This window comes from Crotalus tigris, unplaced genomic scaffold (genome assembly GCF_016545835.1).
Source record: "Crotalus tigris isolate CLP2741 ecotype Arizona unplaced genomic scaffold, ASM1654583v1 scf7180000017952.28453644438:3035480, whole genome shotgun sequence".
Classification (NCBI taxonomy): domain Eukaryota; kingdom Metazoa; phylum Chordata; class Lepidosauria; order Squamata; family Viperidae; genus Crotalus; species Crotalus tigris.
Window position 1 is genome coordinate 1,602,894 of NW_024096741.1, and position 12,661 is coordinate 1,615,554.

Sequence of the window (12,661 nt, forward strand, 5' to 3'; positions counted from 1 at the left end):
CAACCTCTGGACTGTTTCTGATCGGCCGCATGTTCTTGACAGCGCCGCCTGCTGCTTCTTCTGCGGTGACTTCCCTTAAGGCATCTTGGTAGGACAATTCTTCTTTAGCGAAAAGTCTTTGTTGTAGATCTCGATGCCTTAACCCGCACACGAATCGGTCCCTCAGTCGTTCTTCGAGGTCTTTGAACTCGCAGTGCTTGGCGGCCTTCCGTAATGCGGCGATGAATTCTTTGGCCGACTCACCGGGCCGTTGATCCCTCTGCTCGAAGGTGTGGCGCCATGCGATGACGGACATCTTGGGGTGGAAGTGCTCCTTCAGTAGCTTCTTCAGATCTGCGTAGCTGACAGACTCTACTGGAACAGGTGCTGCAAGGTTTTCTGCGATGTCGAAGGCGTCTTGACCGCAAACACAAAGCAGGGTGGCAGCCTTCAAGCTCTCTTCCCTCACTTGGTTTGCCTTGAAGTAGTTCTCCACCCTGGCTACGTATGACTCCCACCGCTCTGGATGTGAGACGTCGAATTCCGAAAGCCTTCCGATTTTCGCCATCTTCAGAAGACGGGTCTATCAGCCAGCCTACCCCCGAATGCGCACTGGATTGGCGGGTAGCTGCCAAGTCGACGCCGTTCCGCCGCTCAGGACTCACTTGGGTAAGCTTACACTTCTTCCTTTCCAGGCGGTGTAAGGCATCCCACCTTCGTCGCCAGTGTTGAGTCCTTGGCGGGAAGCAGACACGAGAAGCAGTTGAAGTTCTCAGTTTCCTTTATTCAGCGTTCAGCTTACAAGTAGATGGCTTCAGCAGCTCCCAAAACCTCCCAGCTTCTTATATAGACGCTTCCCGGGTAAATGTGATACTTTTCCCGCGCCAGCACCCGCGCATGCGCACGGCGCTGGCGACAGCCTGTCTGGTCCCGGGCAGCTTTGCACCTGCCCGGGACTGCCTGCAAACGCCCGAGCCGTTTGCAAGGCTCGGGACATAACAGTAATGATTCAAAAATTCCAATGTGTGAATTGTTTTCAATTTAGTATCAATACTTGCACCATAGAGTGGAGATTCTTGAGACTTTTTGTCCTAGCCTCATTGTACCCCAGACGGGAGGCAGGTTTATTCTGTAATGAAGAAAAGGTCCACAGTTACTAATTTTCTCTATTAATAGTTGCTTGACTCCAGGGCCGCTTTAAGCCAAAGTGCCAATGGTTAGAGGGTACCAATACTGTCCTTTCTTTTGAATCATTCTAAAAATGCAAATCTTTCCATTTTTGTGATGTGGCACCGTCAGTGATTGTAGCCTAGGGCACCATATGCCCTTGATCCTGCATTACTTGAATCCATATCAAAGTGAGAACCAACACTTACAAGAAGTTTAATGTACGTTTTATTGCTTGGCTGGACTTTCACAACAGACATAATCAAGGAATTAAAGACCTAGAAGCTATATTTGACAACTTGCTAAACTTAGATAGGTTTAGGCCTGATTATATATGTGTGTTTGTGACTGACTTAATATCATATGCAAATTCAACTTGATCTGTTTACTTATTATTCAGTATAATTCAGTATCCTTAAAAAGTTGGTTTCTATTTGTTGTGCAAACTCAAGTACTTGTCACTGTATTGTAACAATGTTCTATGGCAAAAAGAAAGACATTCAAGCAGTAGCAAAAATGATGGTGTTGGTTACCCATTCCTGACTTAGATGAAATGGAAGTTTGGAAATATTCTTTATTCTGAATTAGGTAGATCAGTTTCATCTGATATAGCTTTTAAGTTTCACGTGCAAATTTCATGCACCATAGATATATGGTGTTATGTGTCAGACTGACCTGAGTGCAACAGTTCAAAGCGTATCCTTCTCCTCTCTTTAGACAAACAAAAGATTGCTACTGGATTGTTTGCAAATGCTGGATTAGGATAAAAAGAAAAGATATCTCGGAGGGCAAAGTATATCAGGGATGAGAATATGATGCAGTTGTTTTGCTTTGGAGCAAACAGAGCAGTTGTTCCATCACTCACAGCAACATTATGGCACTGAGAGAGTCCTAGGATTACTTAAAAGCTTGGCACACAAAATCTAAAAGAGCTTTATTGTAAAGCTGGTTTCACAGAGCCAGCAAAATGCTCACTCAGTGAGCAAATATGTTGATACCAGAAAATTGCCATCAGTTGTGGTAAAGTACACTGAGGCATGTTTTTGCAGATTATTTCTCCTTTTTATCTGTCCATTAGGATAGGTTTTTTACTGGATCTTATTTCTAAGATGTTGGTCATTATCTTTATTAAGGAATTAAAAGTAATCTACCTCACACCTTTTTGCCTTGAATTGTATAATTGCATATTAGGGTCATATCCTATTGGAATAGGTTACCAAAATAGCTTTAACGGATAATTGACTGAATACCTTTATTGATCTAGATATCAAAACAGAAACAATAAAACGTTTAATACGTTTAAAACCTTTAAGAAGCCTCTATTAGCAAGCTAGTTTAAGTTTAGTAGGCCAGTGTAGCTTTTTTCCCTTGGTTTTGCAGTTTCTGATATACTTTAACTTTAAAAAAAAATAGCTTGGCTGTAACACCCATCTTTTTTTCACAGAGTTGGAAAAGGGATAAAAGTGTAAAACCAATGCAACAAGTAGTGGATTTTTAGAGTAATTGTGAACACTCTCAGTGCATTACAATGGTGACTGCTATCAATACATTACAAATATTCATTTTTTAATATGAGTTTTAAAAAATTATCTATGAACATATTGGAAGGAATCTGGTCACTCATTTGCTAGATTCACCCTGTAGACCAGTAAAACCTCAGTCAGGATTAATAAAATATGATCGATCACACAAATTGCATTGCTCCAACAGATAAACAAAAATTAATGGGACCACTTGGTTATACAACATCCTGAGCCATAAAATAATGCATCCTTATTTATGAAGTCTAACATACTGTGATAAGGGAATTATTTGAGTAGTTGTGTATTTATATCTAAAATCTCATTTAAACTAATAAGCACCTACCATATCTGGTGCTATGAAAGATTCATTTGCTTATTTGACTTTCTGCCAGAAAACTGGTACCTTGCTGTTGAATTTCAAGGGTGTAATGTTTGAAGACTCCAGAAAACACACAATAGGGCCTTGTCCAGAGAAGTTGGCTTACTTGCCAGTTCTTCATTCCACTGTAGTTGTCAGCTTCACTTCTATGTTTTGTAAAAACATCTTTGGTTTACCATTTCTTCTTCTGGAAATTCTTGTGTCCTTTATTTGTCTATTCTGATAATGGACAAATAATAAACATAATAAAATGTTCTGGCTTAAAAATATGAGCCCAGATGGAAGAAATGGCTCCATCATTTGCTCAAATAGTGGAATAAGTTCTAGGACAAAAATGTGTCTCCCAAAAGGCACTGAAGATCTTTCTACTTCTACTTTCTTCCATATTATTAAGCCACATTAATCAAAATACACCTTGTATTAACTCTCATTTTAGGATTCAACCAGTACTTTTTATATGACTGAATTACAGAAAGGAAACTGATCTTTCTTCTTACTCAGTGCCAAATAGGGTAACTTTTTGTGGAGCTGAAAGAGGGGCAATTTTGCTTTGTATACCAGTTTTGTAGAAGAATTGAGGATAGAAAGTTTTCTAGAATAACAGAGGACAGCAAGTTATGTAGAAGACAGAAAGCAAGAAAAAAACCAATTCCAAAAATAACAATAGTTCCTGCCTCTCTGTCAAAAGAAGTGTTTCTCTTTCTCTTCTAAGGAAGGATTTGATTTAAAAAATGAAAGTGATAGGTATTTAGATTTTATATCTAACATTTTTCTTCTGGATCATAATGCATGTTAAAAGGAGACAGAACACATGGTTACAGCCAAAATTTTGACCTTTTTACCCCTTCCCTACAGACACCTCTGGCTTATCTGTTTGGATATGAATTTTGTAGAATTTCTAGGTCACTGAATTATATCAGGACACAATTAAAGAACATTTGGTACATTTTAGGAGAGTACATTTACATGTACCCCACCCTCAATTTCCTGGGATGATGACAAATCCTGCTCTGGCTATGATACCCATGGCCATATCTCCAACTCCTTACCTCACTGAGGGACATGTGTACAAAACTGATACTTGCATTCAGTTTATCCATCAAGAGCAGCCTGTATGAATAATAACTGCCAGTTGTGTATGCCTTTTTTAAAACAAAGTCAGAATGCCAGAGACGTCTTAAATGTCATTTTAAGATTTTAAAATCTACTGATTTGAATTAATGAAGTAAAAGCAAATGCTTCTTTTGGTGTGTCTTCACCAGGATATGAAATTCCTTAACATCAAAATTATTACTCCTATTGCATAATAACAATCCACAAATAGGCTTACAGTTCCATATAATATATTCACTCTTACAATAAATCTAACGAGAAACCAATTTATAATGTTTCAATCAGAACCTATCTAACAGAAAATAGCTCTTCAATACTCAAATTAGAATATAGTTTTTACTTTTATCTTTAAAAAAAAGAGGCTTATGCATAATAGAAGTATCACTATGCACTTGTACATTTACTTTTGAATAAATATCTCAGGGACTGCTTTCATGACCTCTTTCCTAAGTTCTGTGTCTGCCTGCTGTGTTTTGAGTATAACTCCCAGAATTCCCCAGCAGCATGCTAGGAATTCTGGGAACTGGAATCCTAACAACTTGAAGAAGATCAGGTTGGGGAGAAGCCCCGTGAATCCATGGCAGTTATTGGAGCAGTTAAGAAGCTCTGCTCTAAGAGTAACAAAGATGGAGGTAGAAAAAGGGGAACTCCTCCCCCACAAAGTCAGAATCCCTTGTTTGCATAAGTAGGAAGAAGACTATTGTGGCTAATCTGGAACCAATGTATTAATGATCTTTGCAAGATAAATGGGAGGGAGAGAAATTGCATGAGATCCAGGTTTGTTGCCTACTTCCTAGGGAGGAAGAAAAGCCTTTCTCCACGCTTTCAGTCATCACTTGGTTAGCAAGTTGCGTATTCCATGGCATGTCAGATTTAGTCCAGGTATTTGTTCTACATGCCCAGGAAGCAGGAAGGATTTGTCCTATGTATGGACAAATTCTTTCATTTTATTTTGATGAATGTGGCTTAAATAGAAAAGTGAGTTCCTAATATGAAGTAACAACCTGGAAATAAGGAGTAACATAGGAAGCAGTGATGGAAGCAATGATGATTTACAAGGAGAGAAAGCTATGGAGAAATACAGTGATTGATGTTCAAGCAAACTAAGTGACGACATTTCCTTTTCTTTTCATCTCCTGCTTCAATTTTTTTACTTATTATTTCTTACTCATTTTCTGCACTTTGCATTTAATTGCTTGCTCCAAAAGAGAACAGCATGTATGTATTAAATTGTTCTATGAATATCTTAAGTTGTGGGCAGCAAAATTGTTCCCAAGAAATTAGCCAGAACAGAGAAGCCAAAAAGCAGAATTCTTTCTGCATAAAGATGTTTCAGCTATAGATTTAACCTTTAAAAAAGTTTTGCACATGTGCATTAAATTCCACACGTATATATCAGCAGCAGGGGATCTGGAAAATAACATTTGTTGTTAGCATCTGACTTGAGCCAAGGTCTTTGTGGATGTGAAGAGCAAATATTTGGAAGGATTCTGGACATATTTGTCAAGTAATAGCATTTCCATCTCTTATAAATATACTGCTGTTATTTTGGCTAAAAAATACAACATTCAACTTGCTTAGGAAAACTAAAGCAGATTGCAACAGCTTTCTCCACCTAAAAGCTCTAATGCTAGAATTTAATATGAAAGCATTAATGTTACGGTAAATATACGTAGTGCACTTAGAGATTAAATGCAAGACCCATAATATATTTAGAACTATTTAGGTACCATCTGTTGATCCCAGAAATACTGTTCCAATTATAGGTTTCTTGAAGAAGTCATGATGATGAATGCACTATGACACAAATTAGGTAATGTTTATCAGGTATTGTTATGATGGCTATGAGATGTGATGGCCATATCTGATATGACTTGGCATTCTTATTTCCCTCCACCAGAGATGCCCATGGTCATCAAGGCTATAGGATTGTTCCATTCAGTTCTTTCCTTCTCAGAATGGGGACATTGTTCTAACTGTAGGAAGGGAAAGTGGATATCAGACTCCCCACAACTCCCTCCCATTTCCTGACAGTCCATGACTGGCTTTATCCAAGATCAGGAAATTCTAACCTAAGCATTTTCACAAAGTTGAGTCTAAGGAGCTGGGCAAATTCAAAGGCTCCTCAAGCCACCATCCCCAGCTTCCTTTGATGTGCAAATGATGTCCCAACATAACCTTCTCCTTATTCTCATTTTTCCTTTTAGAGCTCCAGCCAAAATGGGACTTTAATTTCTTGCACTGTTCCAATTGAATACTGAGCTTGTTCTGCCATGGCATTATTTCCAAAAGAACGAAAGAGCAGGATGAAGCTTGCATGCTTCTTTTTAGATCTTTTCTGGCTAAAAAGCTCAGACCTTTTTTTAAAAAAACTGAAAAATAAAGAAAAATATAGATAGGCCAGACTTCACCATCACTCTCCTATCCCCACGGTTATTTTAAGAAGGTATAGCTTGTTTTAAGATAGACAAGCACAGGCCAAAGAAATCATTGCTTGAGACATCTTGCCATTTGTTTTTAGCTCTTAATGATGTTATAAAAATTTAAAATGAGACTCACAGTAATGACAAAATGACTTCAAAACTCTCATAGTACGAAGTGTCTATGTCAAAGCTATTAAAAGTATAGGTCCATTGAGTAAGTGAGCCTGCATGCTTTGCTGTATGTCACCATGCAGACAGTATCATCATGGAAATCTTGTGTTCTTCACTGCTCTAGTACTAAGACCCACCCTACTTTTCAAGTCAGCATGACCAAGGCTGTGATCACTGATAACACAAGACTATTCACTTGACCATGCCTTTTTCAGTTAGAGGGAGAGGTGCTAGTTATTTCTTAAACAAAACTCTGTTTAAAGCTCTCAGTTTCACTGTATAAATGAATTGATTTCACATTGCAAGCATACTCAGACAAGAACTTTATACTCTAATTAGGAGATCTTAGGCAGACTCATTTCTATGCTTGTAATCTGAAACAAGAGGGTGTCATTGCTATTTGCACATGATCTTCTTTTTAGACTTACTAAATTCATTTCCTATTACATCTGCATAAACCTCTGCACTGACTTAGGTTTTTGAATAAACTCAGAAGGCTGCTCAGCAATTCCATTTATACATTTACAGGTTATCCAGTTTTACCACTAAATAAAATGTCTAAACAGAATACAGAAGATATCAAAGAGTGAATAGTGTTTTGCTCCTGAATCTTGAACAGTGTTTTCACGAATCAAGAAACAGTTGCTATAAATTACATTCTTGGAGTAAAAACCACTGATATAGTGGTTTACCATTTTCTTTTGTTCAATGTAGAATTCAAATTATTGGAATTTGTATCTTATATTTATAATATAATATTATAGTATTATATTATAATATTTAGCCAATGATTCTAAATAGATATGGCTGGCATGGACCAAAGAATTCAAAAAAATTCAAAGCAAAAGACTTGGGGACTGTTTTCCTAGCCTAGGGATCTATAATCTGAACTCTTAAAGTTGCTATCAGCACCAGAAGTCTTGGCCTTAGGACATAGAAATCTACAAAACCTTCCTTCTTTCTTTCTTTCCTTCTTTCCTTCCTTCCTTCCTTCCTTCCTTCCTTCCTTCCTTCCTTCCTTCCTTCCTTCCTTCCTTCTTCCTTCCTTCCTGGAAGAAAACTATATATTTTTTAATTTTAACTGAATTAAAATAAATCATAATTCTTTTTCACATAAAATGTCAAAGCCAGAATAAATGATTACATTCTGAAATAGCTATTGTAAAACTTTTGACTGTAATATTGGAAGCATTGCAACTGCATTCTTTTGAAGTTGTTAATAGCAATACTTTATAGTACTTTATAATATAGATAACAAAAGAAAAATAAAGGAAAAGAGGTCTACACATTACCTTTTTTAATCCAGAATTAGGAGAAGTCAAGAGGCATATCAAATTAATAAATTATAATATTGTTTGTAAAAATAAAACTTTGTCTCAGACTTGGACAGTTTAAAAAAATGGAGCACGTGAGATATAATAGTTGTTTAAAAACAAGTTGTGTCTTTTAAAGGTGAATATCTAAATGTCTTGTTTGTTTTAAACAATATGTAATGTGACATTGTTCAGGCACACCAGTACTTTAAATTTGAGTTGATTGTTCTTATTAAAGAAAATAATCAATGATATATAAGTTGTGATATTGTTATCTTTGCATATTGCAATACTTAATGGATATTAATCCTGTAGAGTTATGATAGACTCAGAGCTCATATCAACCATTGGAGCAAGTGCATTGCAAGAGTGATAAAATTGTTCAACTATGACACAGAAACTAGGATAGAGCCACATTCCCTACCAGCAGTATCAGGCGCAACAGGTTTACACAATGTTTACAGCACATATTGGATATTAGAACTCAGTGTTCCAGCTGACCCCTCAAGGCTTAAAATCAGGAGTCTGATAGCACCTTTTCCAGTTAACACATTTTATTGAACAGCATAAGGTTTTGTAAGCTGTAGCTCACTTTATGCATCTGATGAAAGGGGCTGCAGCTTACAAAAGCTCACGTCTGTTAATAACATTTAGACTATCAGACTCCTGTTTTGTTTTGTTTTCACCATACACTAATACAGGACTCCACCTAGAATGTCCTCAAGGTTTCTAATCTTATGAAAAGGTATCTACCAACAAGATCTACTTGGGTAGGATATTACCAATGTGTGATGATATCTCTTCCTTAATAAACTGAACCCAACTTAGTGCCTTTCAGATACACTGGCTTAAAAAATAGTCCAAACGCAAAGCTATTATGTTCACTTTCATTTGTGAATCTCCTAGAATATAGACATCACACCATTTTTCAGCCCTGACTCCAAAGGGATCTAACCCTAACCCCATCCTAACTCTAACCCTAATTTCATTTTCATTGTCAATGGGATTTTCCCATGTATTTCACTGCGGCCTAGAAAAGACTCTGAATCAAAAGCTGTTATGTTCTGTTTCATTTGAGAAACTCCTACAACGTATTCCTCACACCATTTTTCAGCCCTGACTCCAAAGGGATCTAACCCTAACCCTAACTTGAGCTCTAACCCTAACCCTAGTTTCATTTTCATTGTCAATGGGATTTTCTCATTTATTTCACTCCGGCTGACAAAAGACTCCAAACGCAAAACTTTTATGTCCCCTTTCCTTTCAGAACCTCCTAGAACCTAGTTCTCACACCATTTTTCACCACTGATTCTAAAGGGATCTAATCCTAACCCTGGCTTGAGCCCTAACCCTAACCCTAATTTCATTTTCATTGTCAACGGGATTTTCCCATGTATTTCACTGTGACCCACAAAAGAGTTCTTTTTCATTTGAGAAACTCCTAGAATGTAGCCCTCATACCATTTTTCAGCCCTGACTCCAAAGGGATCTAACCCTAATCCTAACTTGAGCCCTAAACCTAACCCTAGTTTCATTTTCATTGTGAATGGGATTTTCCCATGTATTTGAGTGTGGCCCACAAAAGAGTAAGAATGAAAAGCTGTTATATTCTCTTTCATTAGAGAGCCTTCTAGAATCTAGCCTTCACACCATTTTTCAACCCTAATCCTAATTTCATTTTCCTTGTCAATGGGATTTTCCCATGTATTACACTGTGACCCATAAAAGAGTCAAACAAAAAGGTATTATGTTCTCTTTCCTTTGAGAATCTCCTAGAATCTAGCCCTCACACCATTTTTCAATCTTGACTCCAAAGGGATTTAACCCTAACTTGAGCCCTAAACCTAACCCTAGTTTCATTTTCATTGTCAATTGGATTTTCCCATGTATTTGAGCGTGTCCCACAAAAGAGTACGAATGAAAAGCTGTTATGTTCTCTTTCATTTGAGAAACTCCTGGAACATATCCCTCACACCATTTTTCAATCCTGACTCCAAAGGGATCTAACCCTAAACCTAACTTGAGCTCTAACCCTAACCCTAGTTTCATTTTCATTGTCAATGGAATTTTCCCATGTATTTCACTGTGGCCCACGAAAAACTCTGAATGCAAAGCTTTTATATCCTCTTCCCTTTGAGACCATCCTAGAATCTAGCCCTCACACCATTTCTCAAACCTAACTCCAAAGGGATCTAACCCTAACCCTATCCCTAACATTAACCCTAGTTTCATTTTCATTATCAATGGAATTTTCCCATGTATTTCATTGTGGCCCACAAAAGAATATAAATGAAAAGCTGTTATGTTTTCTTCATTTGAGAACCTTCTAGAATGTAGCCCTCACACCCTTTTTTAGGCCTGACTCCAAAGGGAACTAACCCTAACCCTATCTGTAACCCTAATCCTAGTTTCATTTTCATTGTCAATTGAATTTTCCCTTGTATTTCAATGCGACCTACAAAAGATTCCAAATCAAAAGCTGTTATGTTCTCTTTCATTTGAGAATCTCATAGAATATAGCCCTCATACCATTTTTCAAACCTGAGTCCAAAGGGATCTAACCCTAAACCAAATGTGAGCCCTAACACTAACCCAAATTTCATTTTCATTGTCAATGGGATTTTCCCATGTATTTCACTGCGGCCAAAAAAAAGAGTCCGAACGAAAACATATTATGTTCTCTTTCATTTGAGAAACTCCTAGAATGTAGCCCTCATATCATTTTTCAGCCCTGACTCCAAAGATATCTAACCCTAACACTAACCTGAGCACTAACCCTAAACCTAGTTTCATTTTTGTTGTCAATGGGATTTTTCTATGTATTTCACTGCAGCCCACAAAAGTGTCTGAACGCAAAGCTTTTATGTCCTTTTCCCTTTGAGACCCTCCTAGAATCTAGCCGTCACACTATTTTTCAACCCTAACTCCAAAGAGATCTAACTCTAACCTTATCTATCCCTAACCTTAACCCTAGTTTCATTTTCATTGTCAATGGGATTTTCCCATGTATTTCAACGCAGCCCACAAAAGAGTCTGAATGAAAAGCTTTTATGTCCCCTTTCCTTTCAGAACCTTCTAGAACCTAGTTGTCGCACCATTTTTCAGCCCTGACTCTAAAGGGATCTAACTCTAACCCTAACCCTATATTCCATTGTTTCCCACAAAAGAGTTCGAATGAAAAGCTTTTATGTCTTAAATTTTCCAAGTTTGACAAACGTTGCTCCAGTGGGTGAACTTCCTCATCTATAAGAAAGAAATGGTTTCTATTTTCTTGAGATGATACTTGCCAGATAGTTGAACTCAATACCAACATAGAGGGAAAAGTCACAGCAATTTGCAGCTTTGTGAAAAGTTAGGGAATGTTTTAAATGATCCCACAACAAATGTGGGATCAAATGAAGAACGCGAACAAGTATTGTGCTCCTTCAAACTAATCTTGCAACACATAATATGGGTGTGCAATCTTAGTTTAAAAGGCTCAGCCTAACATTATCAGTTGTTTTTGGTACTGTCAGATAATGAATATTTTAAAAAATCACTTCTTGATTTCTGTAATTTATTATGTTAGCAATATTTGAAAGCTAAGCCAATTTATTTCTGGCACCATGCTGTCTATTTGAAATTTCAATAAAATGTAATGTTTTCTCTGAAATGCTGCACCCTTGTGGTTCTTGTAAATATTTCATTTCTTTTTTGCAGAAACATTTCTCTCCATAAGTCTCTTGGCTGCAGGTGGCTTATCCACTCTCTCAAAAGGAAAACTGGTTTGATAGCTTTGTAGTTCTAGTTCATATTGGGATTGCTCACATTTGATTTACACATAATCAAATATGATAGCTGAAAAAGTAAATGTTGTGTAAAACCTAGTAATCAAGGTCAAGGAGAACTATGGAAAAATGAGAAATATAAATAAGACAAACTAATGATAATAGATGTAGCAATCCGTTTGAGAATGGTCAATGAAGATACTGAATAGGTGGACAACATCTGCCTTCTAGGATCAACAACTAAAAATAAATAAACTAGCATTCAAAATATATGCCACAGACAATTTTCCTGTGACCCTCTATGAAAGCAAAGTGGATGCTTTGAGATAGAGATGACCAAATTGCCATATATTGGACACGTTATGCAAAGACCCAGCTTTTTTTTTTGAGAAGCCTATAAATGCTGGGAAAGGTAGAAGGAAAGGAAAGAAGAGGATGACCACAGTATAACCCAATTATTGTGGCAATGGGTACTCCAATAAAAAAACCTGGAGGGCCAGGTTGGAGACAAACCATTCTGAATAATGTTTTATTATGTAGTTGCTAAAATTGATCTGATAGTAATAATCATTCAGCCAGTAGCCAAACAAACACAGTACACATAAGATGAGGTAATGTTGTAGAAGAGAGGAGTGATCACAAGCAATTTCTGCATAAAATATAGTGAGGTTTTGTTTATTTCCTGAGGAAGAATATAACTTTTAGTAAGTATTTTTTCTTCTTGTTCCTAGCTTTACAAGGCTGGCAAATTAGTACGTGATCACTGATCATCTTCCAACTGCTTTTGCGCACTTGGGATGTAAATGGAGAAGGCATCCATCTTCAA

General features: G+C 37.2%; 1 protein-coding gene across 6 annotated transcripts in view; it reads right to left on the bottom strand.

Moving 5' to 3' along the window:
* The window catches only part of LOC120308860 (carbonic anhydrase 3-like), a 62,765-nt gene extending 55,363 nt beyond the window's left edge, over positions 1-7,402 (bottom strand). Inside the window, exons 1-2 of one of the 6 annotated variants that reach the window (XM_039345459.1) lie at positions 6,721-7,402; positions 3,073-3,267 (exon numbers count right to left, since the gene is read on the bottom strand). In XM_039345459.1, coding sequence (XP_039201393.1) covers positions 3,073-3,169 — 97 coding nt within the window. In that variant the 5' untranslated portion in view covers positions 3,170-3,267; positions 6,721-7,402. Of the gene's footprint in view, positions 1-3,012; positions 4,067-4,097; positions 4,154-6,720 lie in introns of those variants that run through there. The other 5 variants (XM_039345461.1, XM_039345460.1, XM_039345464.1 and 2 more) reach the window with 5 other exon arrangements.
* Between the last annotated feature and the right edge of the window lie 5,259 nt (positions 7,403-12,661).